The following is a 16852-nucleotide window of genomic DNA, read 5'->3' on the forward strand; positions in this document are numbered from 1 at the left end:
ATGGTGTGAGAGTTTGCTGCGTCAGTTTAGGGTGTGGCATACCGTGAGTAAGGCCCCCCCAGTTCCTCTGACAGAGAGATGGAAAGCCGATGATTCGAGGGCGATAGACGTAATAGTCTTATCCGTATCTCTTGAGGAAATTAAGACGCTGGCTGGCAACACCACTGCACGTGGAATGTGGTATGCTTTGATGAAAGCTCACAACTCAGTTGTCCCAGCCCAGAGTTTGACTGCATCGGAGGTCCAAGCTGTTTCCCAGAATGCGAGTGTATGCAGGGATGCTGAGGGCACCGGTTGCAAGCTGCAGGGGGAGCAGACTGTGATGTCATCCCAGGCAGCATTCCAGCCTCCAGGGGGAGCCAAGGAGTCAGCAGCTGAGAGCTCTGTTTCTCGTGAGAACCAAGGTCATCGCCTTTGCAGAGGCCGGAAAGGCAAAGGTAAACAGGCGTCTGCAGATGGCCCGAAGCAGAAGGGGGGTGAAGAGCCCACGCCAGTGGAAAACAAGGCTTTGTTAGCTGGCACTGCTTCACCAAAGGCTAAAGGCACGTCTGCTGACCAGAAGCAGGGGGGCAAGCTGCAAAAGCCCACGCCAGTGGAAGACAAGGCTATGTCTGCTGGCACAGCTTCACCAAAGGCTAAAGGCACGTCTGATGGCCAGGAGCAGCAGGGGGGCAAGCTGCAAAAGCCCAAGCCAGTGGAAAACAAGGGTTTGCTTGCTGTGAAGGCTGCTCCAACAGCCAAAGGCAGTTTTGTTGTTGATTCGGGCTGTACCCGCCACATCTCGAAGGATCGGCACCTCTTTATCTCCTTCAAGCCTCAGGAAGGTGAGATCCACCTGGCTGATGGAAGGACGTTGCAAATTGCAGGAGAAGGGACTGTGAAACTTGCAAGTTTGCATACAACCATCAGTAATGTTCTGTATGTTCCTGGAGCTGCAAGCAATTTGTTGAGCGTCCCGCAGCTTACTGGACGTGGTTTTCAGATTTCCTTCAAGAGGAGCGTCTGTGTCATCAGTAAAGGCAAAGAGGACTATTTGCATGCAAAGTTTATGGATGGTTTGTTCCATATAACTTATGAGGACACTGCTGTTGTATCTAATGCTGATTCTTGTTGTGTTGCACAAACTAACAAAGTTCTTCATGCAGGTTGCATTCATGAAGCGCATCGAAGATTTGGTCACCTCTCTTGGAAGGCACTGGCCAAGATGCCAGAGGTGGTTGAGGGTTTGAACATCAAACCCTGTAAATATCACATGAAATGTGTATCTTGTGCTGAGAACAAGGTGAAGGTTGCTCCAAAAGGCAAAGAGTCTAGCAGGCAGGCTTCCAAGCCCTACCAGCTAGTGCACGCAGACCTGGTTGGGCCACTTACGCCCTCTTTAGGAGGAGCAAGGTTCTTCATGGTTCTAATTGATTCTTTTTCTAGGTACATTCATGTGTTTATGCTCGAGCAGAAATCGCAAGCGTTTCCGAAGTTTAAAGCATTCTGTGCTTGGTTGGAGAATGTGCACGGTAAACGTATTTCCTGTCTGTTTTCCGATCGGGGTGGGGAATTCACTTCTCAGCAGTTTGAAGCTTTCCTGACTGAGAAGGGAATCCAGCATGACATGTCAACCCCCAGATCGCCATGGATGAATGGGCTTGCGGAGAGAGCAAATCAAACATTGCTGCAAGGAATGAAAACCTTGTTGCATGATGCCAATCTCCCTGATAAGTTTTGGGGGGAGGCTTTAGGGAATCTGGTTTACTCCGTTAATCGCAGATTGTCATCACCCATTGGTTGTACCCCCTATGAGAAGATGTTTGGCAAGAAACCCAACACCAAACACATGAGAATATTTGGTTCTGACATGTGGGTACGCACCCCACAAACCAACAAGCTTGGGAAGCGTGGGGCACATGGTTTGTTCATGGGGTACGAAAAAGGTGCATACAGGGTATGGATGACTAACTCTAAGTCCATTAAGTTCACAAGAAGTGTTGAGTACAATCCTAAGTGGGGGGAAAATGTGGGAATTTTCCAGAGTTACCCAGAGGAGGATGAAGGTGATGTCAAGCAAGCAGCTAAAGCTGAGGAAGCTGCTGAGGATGATGATGATGAGGATGATGATGATGAGGATGATGATCAGAGTTCGGATTCCAGTTCATTGGGCGGCGCTGCTGCTGATGTCAGTGAGAGTGATGACACAGCAGACTACAAGAGTGCAAAGGCCTCAGTCAGACCATCTGATGCGTCTGACAATGATCTGGAAGAACCACTGTTCACCATTGGTCATTTTTCTCCTAAGAAAGAGGAGATGAGTCCAGAAGACTTGCGTCTGGTTCGCAGGTCTGAAAGGGCGACCAAAGGCAGACCTCCAAAGAGGTATGCTGATGAGTTTGCTAAGACAGCAACTGCTGTTCTTAGTAGCTCAGAGAAGGTGTGGGAACCTTCAAGCTTCAAAGAGGTTCAGGAGTTAACCTCTAAAGATGCTGAGCCTTGGCTTAATGCCATGAAGGCTGAAGTTGATTCCTTGAACAGGAACCAAACTTGGGAGCTGGTACCGGTAGTCCCAGGTATGAGACTGGTTGGCAGCAAATGGGTCTTCAAGGCCAAGACAGACCAAAATGGCAAGGTTGTCAGACACAAAGCCAGATTGGTTGCCAGAGGTTTTTCACAGGTACCAGGACAGGATTACCACGAGACCTACTCTCCCACTGTCAAATATGAGAGCATTCGGCTGATGCTCAAGATCGCTGCGGAGGAGAAACTGCATGTTTCTCATCATGACATTAATACAGCTTTTTTGTACGGGATTTTGAACGAAGAGCTGTTCATGCTTCCACCTGATGGGATGGAGATACAGAAGGGAATGGTCTGTAAACTGCGGAAATCCTTATATGGTCTCAAGCAGAGTGCCAGGTGTTGGAACACAAAACTCACTGAAACGTTGCTTTCTCTAGGTTTTCACCAGGGCAAAGCTGATCCATGTGTGTTTGTCAAGGAGGAGGGGCAAAACAAACTGTATTGTTTATGTTTTGTTGATGATCTTCTGATGTTTTGGAAGAATCAGGCTTTCTATCAAAGCACCCTAGCTCAGCTGAAGGAGCACTTTGACATGAAGGATCTTGGTGAGGTATCCAACTATCTTTCTCTGCAGGTGGAGAGGGACCAAGCAGGTAATTTTCTGGTACACCAAACACAGAAAATTGCTGATGTATTAACCAGGTTGAATTTGGTTGATGCAAACCCAGCAGACACACCGATGGTGACAGGTTACCAGGTAGACAGTACTGCTGAAGCGTTTTCTGACACAACGCTGTACAGATGCATTCTAGGCAAGCTGAATTTCATTGCCAGATGTTCAAGACCTGACATAGCTGTAAGCTGTAATCTGCTTAGCAGACATGCCAACAATCCTACGGTTCAGGATTGGAAAGCTCTGAAGCGCATAGCCCGCTATTTGAAAGGGACTATGCACTACAGGCTGAGGTTCACCAGTCAGAAGACTGGAGGTCTTGAAATCTTTGCAGATGCAAGTTTTGGAAGTGACACCACAGATGGTACAAGCACTTCTGGAGTATGCTACATGTACAACCACTGCCTGTTTGACTGGTTGTGCAAGAAGCAAACAACAGTGAGCCTAAGTTCCTGTGAAGCAGAACTCAATGCTCTGTCATTTTCACTCATGGATTGTGAATGGTTGATGCAACTGTTTAAGGACATCGGGGTTTCTGTGAAATGTCCTATACAAGTGTATCAAGACAATAGATCGTGTTTGGCTTTGCTGAACTCTGAGAGTTGCAAGCAAAGAACCAAGTACTTGCAGATTAAGCTACATCGTGCAAGAGAGTGTATTCAGAAAGGACTGATTCGGGTGTCCTACATGGCAGGAAATGAAATTCCTGCTGATCTGTTGTCTAAGGTTGTTAACAAAGAACAACTTAAGGTTTACACACAGAGGTTGCAATTGGGTGAACCACAGGTACTACAGGTTACACGGAAAGGGGGAGGATGTTAGGATATTTCCGTTCCACCTTAAGAGAGAGCAGGCTTGTGAGTCACAGAGTCTGCGTATTTCCCGTTGAGGATGTTTATGTTTGCTGTTTCCTTTCGATTTCAGTCGGTCGGAGACACTGACACAGAACGGTCATGTTTTCCTTTGTTCTGTTCAACGCTAAATAAAGTCTGTAAATTATGCTCTCTTCTACGGTGCAAGCTTTCTGGCTGTGGTTCTGCTGATAAAGAACAGTGTGCACAAGCCTGGAATGTGGCAATCTATTTCTGAGGCTTCGTGTCGCTAACTGCTGGATCTGCCTGGCTACGGGAGATCGATGGAAGTCCGGCAGCCGGCTTGGGGCCATGATGGGCTATATCTCCCTGGCAGTTTCCCAACAGTTTCTGTGCACTGCTCTGGTTCGCCAGAAGCGACTTAGTCATGCTGGCCACATGACCCGGAAGCTGTCTGCGGACAAACAACGGCTCCCTCGGCCCATAGAGCGAGATGAGCGCCGCAACCCCAGAGTCGGTCACGACTGGACCTAATGGTCAGGGGTCCCTTTACCTTAAGCATGAGACTGCCCAGCCCGGAACAGCTTGGCTCTGTCTTTTTTACCCTATACATATCGACTTCAATACAAACTATTGTGAATGAAATTCTGCTCACGGAAGAGGACTTTCCTGTCTCGCCCTTCCTACTGAAGCTCCCATAGATCCTCCTTAACCTTTTCTTCTTCCTAAATTAAGCTTAACAACAATTGTGGAAGAGGGTGATGTTTATCCTCTGAACCTAAACTTAGGGACTTTCTCATTTCAACGTATGTCACAGTAAAGGCAGGAATAATGATTATGCTACACAATAATACAGCTGAGGAGAGGAAGCCAATTAGGATTTGGTCACCTCTGTACAATGCATAACGCAGAGAAACCATGAAAAAGCTGGATCACAAAACTGGCTTAATCAGTATCTCCTAATTTCAATAATTCAGAGAGTGCTTCAACAAATTTCCTGCCTGCCATGTAAAGCACAAAATCTTTAAAATGACATCTGCAGAATCAATCGCGGATGTGGAAGTGTTATGCTTTTAAAATGCATTCAGTCCTACCTAAAGAGTGGCCCTTACCTGTCACATAAACAACGGCAGCATATATTTCATTGCTAATTAAAAACGTATTTAGCATATTCTTTTAATCCAAGGAGCCACAAGGCAGGCGCTCAGGCTTTCATTCAAAGTCATTCTTCAGCTTTGTTGCACTAAGTAGACTTCCACCTCGCTTGCGCTTCCACTACAGTTCTGATAAAGCTTTTATATTCGCAAGTCAAAGGTTAAATAAAGGAAAGGAAATGTTTTCTGTCAAACAGTCAGGTAACCACTAACAGTCCTGAACTATCAGCAGGAATCTAACTTCTAGTAATCAAATAAAACTAAGGAAACCGCCTTTCCGTAGCTAAATGTCTAATGTCTAGGGGCTACTTTCTGTCTGGAAAATTGACACAAAATGTGTAAAATTGAAACATTCTGCTTCTGAGGGATTTGCCTAAAGGAAGAAGGGGGGGGGGGGGGAGAGCTTCAAGCACAGTCTGAGATGAAGAACTACAAAGGCTTCCCAAATAAACCTGTCTACCTTATTAGAACATTTCGTTTAGAAATCTAGGTGACAATTTTACAGTCATAAAATTTCATTAATCAAATCCAAGGCTGAAAATTTTAATGATGCCGTCTGCATTTCACAGGATGCATAAGGTCAGCTAGAGACACAGACAGTAGTTTAACAAAATGAACCCAGTCAAATTATTTTCATGCATTTAGGAAGATATATACCTGGTTTCTTACGAGAGGGAGTATTAACAAAACAAAACTAAAAATCCCCCAAAGCATACTGTTCTTTAACAATGGCACATCAAAGTTAACCCAGTAATTTACACTGGAACTCTCAAGTCTGCACCATCATTAACGTGAAAAATTAAATTTAGACAGCAAATTTAGCATAGCAAAACGTGTGTTAAACAGGACTTGAGACATCTTTTTCAGTCTAAATAGTGAAGGGCAGATTAAAGGTTCTGTAGAAGCCTCGGCAACAGCAGGAATCCAGACTGTGAGCTCCACAGAAGAGGAAGACAAATGGAAAATACTATGCTGCAAAGCAACACACAGAAAGCCTGCAGAAAGTTCTAGCCACCTCTTGTGCTGTTTAAGCTGTTTATATTGCCATTTCGTATCCGTTTGCAGTTTGGCTTCCATTTTAGTAGCTGCAATGGGGGAGAGCGAAATGATTCATCTTTCTTCTTCTTTTCCAACTATAAAGGTATCGAGCACAGATATTGATAAAGACCGAAGCGACACACAGCAGCCATTGTTAAGCGACAGAATCCCAGGCGAGTTATAGTGGTCTATGAAAATAGTAGCCAATAAAGTGAACCTGGTGAGGTAAATTTGCAACATATTGTGATTTTTCTTTACCCTTCCAAAAAAATAATAATTCACTTTTCTTCCTCAAAACAGTGTAGATCACCCGACCCCACTCCACTCACTATTCCCCCTCCCCCCTCTTTCCCCTCTTTTCTTCCTAATTGTTTAAACCAGTTCATGAACCAAGAACTTATACAATGACCACTAACAAAGAAATGTATGTTGTAGATATATTTCCACATTTATTATGCTATTTTTGTGATATTCAAATGACATGAGAAAACTTGGTATACTTCTTTGTGCAACATTATTCTTGTTTATAAAACCCAATAAAATAAAAAATGGTGTAGATTCTTAAATGGATCTTAGAGATTTATACCCTCCCCTTCAACAAATCCCCAGGGCAGAATTTAATTAACAAAAGCAATCAAGGGCATATACCATGGGCAGGCAAACTAAGGCCTGGGGGCCGGATCTGGCCCAATCGCCTTCTAAATCCAGCCCGCGGACGGTCCAGGAATCAGAGTGTTTTTACATGAGTAGAATGTGTCCTTTTATTTTAAAATGCATCTCTGGGTTATTTGTGGGGCACAAGAATTCGTTCTATTTTTTCCCCAAAATACAGTCCAGTCCCCCACAAGGTCTGAGGGACAGTGGACCGGCCCCCTGCTGAAAAAGTTTGCTGGCCCCTGGATACAGTAGTGACTGGTGAGGCAGCATGACATTGCTCACCTGACTTCCCACTGTCCTGCATCGTTGCCAGTTACCAAGAGGGGAAGGCAGCAGGTAGCTGGGTGCGGGCAGAGTCAATTCAACGCTACTGACGCTGTGTCAGCACCAGGCTAAGATCCCCACTGCCTTCCCCCTCTCAAAAAGCATGTTAGAAAAAGGCACTGCATCCCGTCTTGCACTAGTTCTTGCACAATGATTCATGGAACCGAGCCACTGCCAGAATTTCTTTCGCTAGTGCATCTCTAGCTCCAACCCTCAGATGGAAGGGTGCACTAAATCTGTATCACATTGGTGTAGGGTGCACTGATCTGCACTGTGTGTTTGTTGGGGGTCAAAGTCCCTTGATAGCACTCCTGATGTTGCTTTAAGGCACCCAAGCCATAGCTATGGACAGGAATGCACTTTTCCATCTTTGTTTGATCTGTGAGCTATGCAGAGGCTGATTGTACAGTGTTCAATTTTATTGCTGTTATGGATCTGTGCTCCGTTCCTTTCGGTGCCTTTTATGGCAGAAAATAGACATTCTAGATTTAAATATAAATAAAGATATACACTATCTTACATGACTATCCAAATGGATTCGGTTATGTTTCAGTTCACTATTATCTGCTTTTGTCTTTCCCTTTGTGCAATCTGCATCTCTTCAGAGCCCATCAATAACACAGTTAAGGTTGTAATATCTGATATTTTTAAAAACCAGAGAAGAGACCTGTTCACTTTAAATATATTCCTTACACTCAAATTATTTTCCCCCACTGCCCTCAAGAGTACAAGATGGATGTGTTTCCAAACGATACATACAGAGTATTTAAAAAAAAAAAAAAAAAAAAGCTGGCCTGGTAAGCATTTAGCATTGCATTGTAAATTTGAAATTGTCACAATGGAAGGAATAATGGCAGTATTCTTATTAAAGCTTGCTGAAAAATTATAGCTTGCCACTTTTTATTTGAGCAGTTACTTCTACAAAATAACAGACCAAAACTAAAGCATTCAATTAAAGTTGGAAATTTGGTGCCTTAAGAATATAAGAAGGATCTAGCTAGATCAGCGTAACTCGGTCCAGAAAGATGCTCTTAGGAAGCTGGCAAGGACGCATGAAGACAATTGCTTTGTGTTGCTGTTTGTCCACGGAATCTTGCATTCAGAAATACACTGCCTCTTAACATGGAGATTAATCAACATTGATAACCTAACCTAAGAAGGTTAGACTACATCCACTATATGGCAAATTTCTGCACTGTGGTTGCATAAAGGTAAAGGGACCCTTGACCATTAGGTCCAGTCATGAACGACTCTGAGGTTTAATAACCCCAGTAAACTAATTTCCATGAAATAATGATCACTCTATAAGCTCTGCTGCTTCCTAGTACATCAGCCTTACTCTTCTGGCTAGCTGCCCTGACTTGGTTTCTCCAGGGTATCACTGGTCCTCTACTTCATAGTTCATCTTTGTAAGTCTGTCCCCTTCTTCCCACATCTATCGCAGTGCCACTGGTTGGCCTGCCATCTTCCTTTGTCACTTCTTGCTTTAGTACGACCACTGATAGCTCAAGTCTCCAAGCAGTTTCTCCATTTCCTTTGCTGCTCATATGCATGGCAGGTTGCTTGAACATTTGTTTTCAGCTGCGTTTACAGGCACCCAGGCTCTCCTTTAAAGAGGCAAAATGTTTCTTTCATTTGGCTTTTAATTAAGCAGTTTATTGTGGTCGTGCTGTTTATGTTTTAATATCTATTTTGGAGCAAACTGATGACAAGGTAACATTCACTGTGAAAATCCACAGTTGTAATAACATTTTTAATCACCTTGGCCTGTGGTGTTTTGTTGTTTATAGCACTTCTGTTTACCATTAAGTGTTCTCCTAATTCTGCTATGGTTGAACCGTACTAGCAAATGAGTCACTTCCTGCAGTTCCATGCTCATAAAAAAAACAAAAAAAATACATTAGTGCTTCAGTATGCAATTCTTGTTGAATGGCAAAAATTGGCCCACAAAAGGCATTCCCTCTTCTTCGTACAGTAAGCATTCTGCTATTTTACCTATTTATTGTGAACATTCTAGACATCTTCTCTCAATGGTCTGGTACAGATGAAACACTGACCCAATTCAAACCATCAACTCACTGGTCCCGTTCACATGTAACACTAGCCAGACCATGGCTTAGCACAAAAGGGCAAACATGTGGGCTTCTGGAGAGGAGATCACAGCCCCTTTGCTCGTGCAAGTCATTCTGCTGTTGCACTGAGCTAAGCCATGGTTTAGATAAGTGTGTCATCCAAACCCAGGTTTATGGTTTAGGTCTCTTCAGACACAAGCAGCAACCAAGGTTTGTCCTCTGATTACCAAGCCTTCTTTGACTCAAGAACTTGCCTGTCTTGACACATTTGACTACAGTAGGCTACTGTCTCCTCCTTTCTTGTTCCCTTCCTCCCTTTCATATGAAGTGCCCTAGTGGAGGTTATTTGGCAGGTATGTCAGGGTAGGACAGCAGGTCTTTCCAGTCATAACCCCTATTATTACTTCCTAGGCCCTATAAAGTGAAAATAGTTGGGTGGGTGGGAAAACGTCCTGAAAATTAATCAACCAGAGCAATAAATTGAATTAAGCCAGGAGTAGCTGCCCCACAGGCTGTATCCAGCCCCCTCAATAGGTGTTTATTTTTTTGGGGGTGCTAATATTCAAGCCCTTGATTCACCATGGGTTAATGGAGCCTCAATCAAAAAAAGATTAGCCACCCCTGAATTCAATACTTATCATAGGACACACAGAGAGGGAATTTGAAAACGACAGCTTAAAACAGCGTTACGGAAGCTGCGGCCCTTCGACTCCCATCAGTCCCACTCAGCATAATGGCCACAGATAGTGCAGGCAGCAACATCTAGAGAGCTACAGCTACATCATTTCTGGTTTAAAAGAAACCAAAAAGATTTATGCCACCCCACACATACATTTGAAAATCTAAGCAGGCTTTCAGCTATCAGTCCTCACATTCCACATGCAAGAAACAGCATCTCTTCCAAATATAAATAGTTGATAATTTTCTATGTGGCAACAACCACATTTCAATCTTGAGGGCTTATAGAGAAATGAAATGAAATGAAAACTGAGGGCTGGAGGGAAGACAGGCCTAATTTGCAACAAGATAACAAGTGCAATGTTCATGGAGGGAGGATTCAGTTACCTATGTTAGATAGGACATTTCCAGTGCTGGCTGCCTCAGGGTATTGCATAGATTACATAACAGTATAAATGCTGTGGCAATGAAAAAGCAACTGGTCAAAAAAGAAATAGCCCCAAGAAGGACATAAGCAACCCTTTCCTGCTTGCTTAACGCTTAGAAGTAAGTTGAATCCTCCTGTATAGTTATGACGAATGCCAGCTTTGTCACAGCTAATATTAACCAAGATTCTCATTTAATAAGGATTTGAAACTGTGATTTATTATTGGGTTCAGATCCTGTTTAAAATCAAATTCTGCTTAGCATGAGGGGTGAATATGTTCCTAAGACAGGAGGAAATGGGAGAAAGAGAACACATGTTCAACACTGGTTTCAAATCTCTTAAGTGCAAGGAACAAAAACCATTATTACATCTGCACCAGCCTAGAAGATCACTTCAAGTTGTGGTCATATGTTTGACATTCATCCAGCGCCAGTTTTAGTATTTCAATGGGCTCATGTGGAGCCAGTGTTACATCTGCGTCAGCCCATCTAAATACCCCACGATAAAGAGTACCACTGCTTTTACTGTAGAAGGTGCAAAAATGTCACTTCTTTGCATTTGTGAAATACAGGTTTGATTATGATTATTATTTGTGAAATACTAGAACAGAATCATGTTAACAAACGTGCAAAAGGACATAGTATGAACTGGGCAAAACAGGAAACAAAACAATAATCCATCCACAAGAGACAACTGCAAAGGGTCAGTTCAGACAATCCTTAAAAGGTTGGATTTGGCCTTATATGCATAGTATTGTACACACACAGGCTGAATTTGGATGGGCTGCCCCTGGCACAGAAAGTCAGAAGCAGGGCTGGACGAAATCAGACCTATCAATAACTGTCTGAAGCAGCCAAACACCCAGTCCTTTCTGAAAATGTTTTGCAAAAATGCATTGCTTCCAGCAGGGCTGCAAAAATGCTGTAACACAAATACCAGTCTACGTTGATTCAAGATGGATGCAAAGTAAGGGTATAATGCAGTCTTGTGACTAAGCTTAGAATGAAAAATTCACATATATACTTTCTTATGATGCAACTTCTTTTCTTTCTTTTGGGTCAGGAAGGAAGAGAAGTATATCTACTTATTTGCACTAGAAATACTTCTCTTTATTGTCCTAGGACAATTTCAATTGCAACTTATGCGTCGATTTTTTCTCCTTTTAAAAAAAAGTTACACAAGTTCCTACCAAGCCAGGCCAGATATGGTACGTTTTCATAACACCTCGTTAAAGCATCTTACCTTATGGAAAAAATAAGTAAATAAAATCATTTATATTTGTCAAGAAGTGCCATTGTGATGGTAGCAGGCCAGGACACATAAAGGTTTTTCAGATAAGCAAGAAATCGACAATTTTCAGCCAATGATTAATAATTATCTAAGAGAGAGTGGTCGGATAAGATAAGGAAATTACTAATTTGTTGTAGATAGCTTCTTACCTTAGAATGCATAGGCAGACTTTGCCTCCTGATGTTAACCGGCAAAATCCAAATCTTTGTTTGCTTTCAATGTCAGTAAGCACAAAGGTAAAGTGCTGTCCAACCTGGGTCACCCTAGGAGGACAAGAAATATATTAGGCTGTTCTAACCCAGAAAGATGAGCTTAGAATTCATTTACCGTATGTACACTAACACTAACCGGAAAAAATATTCTAATCTAATAAATCAAACAAGATAAAGTTTTATAACATTATAAAACCGGGGGGGGGGGGGGCTGACAACTTGATTCACCCTAGATTCACTACTAAAGGCAATTGTTTGTTAATTTGCCTATGTCTCCATGGCACAAGTAGCATCTGCACCGACTAGAAGAATTTCCCCAGGGCTTCAGACTGTCCCAACCTCACCTTGTGATAGCAGGGGCTGAAGCTGGGACCTTTTACATTCAGAGCATGTGCTCTAACACTGAACAAGGGAAACAGGGCTCAGTGGCATTACACCAGGAGGGGGTGGAGTGTGAACAGAACTTGCCACCGGGTGGGGGTGAGGCGTGGAGGGTTCACAGAGCTTGCCGGAGCCAAGCGGGGCTGTGCTGTGCCACCTGCCACCTGCCACCATGCAAGGAGGAGCCCGGCTGGCTGGCGTGGCCCTTAGACAACGCCACCCCCCAATGGCTGGGCAGCCATTCAGTGAGGGGGCCCAGGATGCCGTAGCGAGGCCAGGCCAGGCTCCCAGGTCCAGAGACCCCGGCAGCAGGCAGGGCAGGACGGAGATCCCTGCATTGGTATGCCTGGTTCGTGCCCCCTCAAAATCGTGCACCCAGGGCTATGAACCCCCCCCCCCGCCCTCTCCCCTCCCCCCACACACATTTTGCCCCTGCCAGGGCCTGCCACATTAAAGATTGAATAGCAGGAATAATTCTTCAGTCTTTATTCTGTTTGAAAGTTTTAAAAATTGACTACATTTCAAGGTTTATTAAAAAGTGTTCAGATATTATTACGATAGCAGTTTTCCAAATTATATTGCTCCCATCAGGAGCATCCAGGATCAAAACCAGGTTCCGAGTGATCAGTTTCGAAGGTCTTTTACCAGTAGTAACTCAAGGCTGAAGAAAGCAGACAGAAATTATGTTTATTACACTCCCTGGCTCTAGCGTAGCTCCACCGGCTCAGGCTCCCCATCAGTTCCCCCTGGCTTGGCTATTAATGTTCTTTCATTCTGGCTTCGGTCATTTGGCTGCCCAGCTGCCTTTGAAAGAACTGCACTCCCCTGTCCCCAACCTCTGTCTGATTTGCCCAACTTATTCAGACCTCCCGCAATTTCTGCCAGTGCAGTTCCTTAGAAATTCTGGTCTCATCCCAGTAGGGCTTGGCCTCTAGAGCCCTGGGCTCCTGGCTGCCTCAGTTCTGATAGCCTGCTGCTCCCTCCAGCTAAGATTCACAGACTATCTGAGGAAATGGAAAGGTTCAGCACGGAATTCTATTTCCAACTTGACCCCAGTAGTTTTTATCGTTATTTACCATTACAGTGGTACCTCGGGTTAAGAACTTAATTCGTTCTGGAGGTCCGTACTTAACCTAAAACTGTTCATAACCTGAGGTACCACTTTAGCTAATGGGGCCTCCCGCTGCCACCGCACGATTTCTGTTCTCATCCTGAAGCAAAGTTCTTAACCTGAGATACTATTTCTGGGTTAGCGGAGTCTGTAACTTGAAGCGTTTGTAACCCGAGGTACCACTGTATCTGAATTTTAAAAGCAACCTGCTTTACAGTCCTTCATACAACCAGGAAGCTGCCTTATACTGGAATACCATATTCCAGTTGCTACACAATGCTATACATGGTCTGCCCCATCCCCACCTCCCATTATCATCTGAACAACCCTGGGGACCAGGCTAGGCTAGGCTGCGAGAAAGTAACTGGTCCAATGCCAGTGAATTTCATGGCTGAGTAGGAATCTGAAATAGGACTTTCCAGTCAGAGCCTGACATTCTAACCACTACACCAGCTCTCCATGCTTCATAAGTGCATGATTAAAAGACCAGATGGAACAACTTGCAAAGATCTGAAGGAGACACACTTAAAAAGTAACAGTGTGACCTAGTGCTGAGTGATGTAACAGAGTCCTTTGTGCTTTATTTCTGCTCGTGCGCCTTTATCATTTTCTGTTCTAATCCAATGTCATGATAAAAACAGTAATAATAATAATAATAATAATTAATTTATACCCCGCCCATCTGGCTGGGTTTCCCCAGCCAATTTGGGCAGCTTCCACCAAAATATTAAAATAAAATAGTCCGTCAAACATTAAAAGCTTCCCTAAACAGGGCTGCCTTCCGGTGTCTTCTAAAAGTCTAGTAGTTGTTGTTCTCTTTGACATCTGGTGGGAGGGCGTTCCACAGGGCAGGTGCCACTACCGAGAAGGCCCTCTGCCTGGTTCCCTGTAACTTGGCTTCTCACAGCGAGGGAACTGCCAGAAGGCCCTTGGCGCTGGACCTCAGTGTCCGGGCAGAACGATGGGGGTGGAGACGCTCCTCCAGGTAAGCATTGTTATTTATTGTCTCCACTCTTATACTTTGTTATTTGGGGATATTATTGTTTTCTCATGTCACCATTTTGTCCTTAGCCTTTTCTTCTCTCAAAGATATCTCGCAAGACAGTAGAGGTCTAGGGTCAGAGTATTTCTCCTCCTAGATGGGTTACCTTCCCAGGTTGATGAGCCCCATCTGCCCCTCACTTCGCTCTACAGCACGTTTTCCCCACAAGCGGTACTACCCCTCTCCTAACACCCTATACACCCCATGGTTGTATGAGTATGGAAGAAAGAGTGTGCGGGTAGGGGTTTTGTGACTCTGGCCACAAGCACCACTGGCATGCTGCCCCTAGAAGGTTAAACAGGTGGGAATGTGGCCCACAGGCTGAAAAAGCTTCCCCACTCTTGACACAGAGGCAGGCCTTACACTGGCCATTCCACCCTTTGTAGGATTTGTAAGAATTCCTGTCTCCGCAAACCAAAGATGAAAACACAAGCTGTAATAAACAGGAGGCAGGCCGCTCCAAAGAGAACAAATTAATAAAGGAAACTGCTTTTTAAAAAATCTTCTTAGAAGCTGTTGGCATTGCCACCAGTCCTTGAACTGGAGCACAAATACAAATGGTTAAATAAAGTATTTATATAATAATACTGCAAACTCAAAATTGTTCATCAGAATCTCCTTGCTATCGTGAATGAATGAGCCAAAGGCAAAAACCCAAAACAACCCACAAACGTATATTCCAGCACATGCTCCTCTCCTTGCTTCTTTGTTCAAAAATAATGTTTAATGTATATAAACATCAAACCTACACTCTTTCAATGTCTCTATTATATGAATAAGGTTTTAAAATCAATATACATGTTCTTCAGTGAACGAAAGTATTTATACTGTTATGTTCATTATCAAGGCGTGATTTAAAGTTTTCTTTGAAGACTGATTAAGAATTTCCTCACTTTAGGTATGAAAATTCGCATCATCAGCATCAAATGTAAGTTGTTTGGCCTTGGAGGAAGAACGCACTTTCTTCTAGATTTATGGCTCTGTGCAATCATTTAGGAATGGGGAGTTATTCATATGAGAGAATGTTTTTGCACAAAAGTTATGTATAGCCCATAGACACCATGTATTTAATGAATAGTGGACTCTGGTCCATGAAAGCTTAAGCCATTGTAAAACTGTTAACCTTTATGGTGCCACAAGACAGCTGTTTTGTTGCAACAAACTAATATAGCTATTCCTCTGAAAATTATTATGTTATATTTAGTAAATTGTCATACAAGCTGGCTTTAAAATAAGAATTAAAGTTGTGTAGTAAAACAGTAGTTCAGTAAGTATTTGTAAACGAACAGGACAGAAGTTCATAAAAGTATGATTTGTATGAAGAGAGTAAACAAGAGATTTCATAATGGTATACTTGAACATGGGATCATCCAAGGAAAGTATGTGGCAACAGATCTGGGATACATAAAATAAAATTCTAACTGTTCATAACTAAATTGTAAATCTCACTAACCACAAGGTTAGACATCTTTAAACATTTTTTTAATACTTCTAAGCTTCTGGTTAGAAGGTCTATAAAGAGGTTATTAGATATAAGTGCTAAATGAAAACTCCCTGTACAAAATGCAGCATATACGTCAATACAGGTTTCTGATGAGAAACAATAGGGATAAGCTTGTAAGGTTCCCTAAGAGAATCTGCTAATGTTGGGGGCAGAAAACCTGTCTAGATAAGATTCTTCATGTGATCCACAAAAGGCAGTTCCATTATTATATTTATTCTTTAGTGCCATTATACAGGGATGAGAAAAGTACAGTGACACTGTGGAATGTGACAACAACATGAAGCTTTAGGTTTCATGTTACTTTTGATCTCCCTGCTGAAAGAATAATGTATTTTGCATACCTTAAATATTTCTTTACAATACAAGTAAGGTGCCACATATCTCTCCAATGTTTGTTATGCATGGCAAACATTTTTCTCCAAAAATTAATTAACAAAGGCGTGTCAACAAAAGCAACATTATTATTGCACGCCACCCCAATATCCTAGTGGTGAGAGAATCCAGGGGTTTCAGCTCTTACCAGGATTTGGCTTCCATGGAATGAAGGTTAGTGGTGTCTTTTAAGATATATGGTTTTATTTACACATATATACAACCTGAGCATAAAATGGAGAGACTCATAGCATTAACACCCCAAAAGATCAGCTCAAGCAATGTCTCTGTATCCAGATTCTTACGACTACTTTCTCTTAAGTTCACATACAACTACACTCCCGTTGCACTTCTATCTACCAGCCATGGGGGAAGAGGAAAGGCCCACCCATTTGCCCTATGGCACAGAGCAATTTATTTGGTTATGCTAAGATTGGTGCTTAAGTGGTCAGCTAAGGCCACTGCCTTACAATTGTCTAGTTTGGTACTAGATTTTAATCCTTACTGGGGAAAAGACTCAAAGAATTGGAAGACTGACCCACCCACCCACCCCACAAACTAACAATGTTATGAAGAGCAAACAGAACAAAAATAGTTCCA

General features: G+C 43.1%; 1 protein-coding gene across 4 annotated transcripts in view; it reads right to left on the reverse strand.

Moving 5' to 3' along the window:
- DENND1B (DENN domain containing 1B) overlaps window positions 1–16852 on the reverse strand; it is a 180010-nt gene that overhangs the window by 96146 nt on the left and 67012 nt on the right. For all 4 annotated transcript variants that reach the window (XM_077928357.1, XM_028732552.2, XM_077928358.1 and 1 more), the window contains exon 5: window positions 11780–11893. In XM_077928357.1, coding sequence (XP_077784483.1) covers window positions 11780–11893 — 114 coding nt within the window. The remainder of the gene's footprint in view (window positions 1–11779; window positions 11894–16852) is intronic.

This window comes from Podarcis muralis, chromosome 5, assembly GCF_964188315.1.
Source record: "Podarcis muralis chromosome 5, rPodMur119.hap1.1, whole genome shotgun sequence".
NCBI classification, from domain to species: domain Eukaryota; kingdom Metazoa; phylum Chordata; class Lepidosauria; order Squamata; family Lacertidae; genus Podarcis; species Podarcis muralis.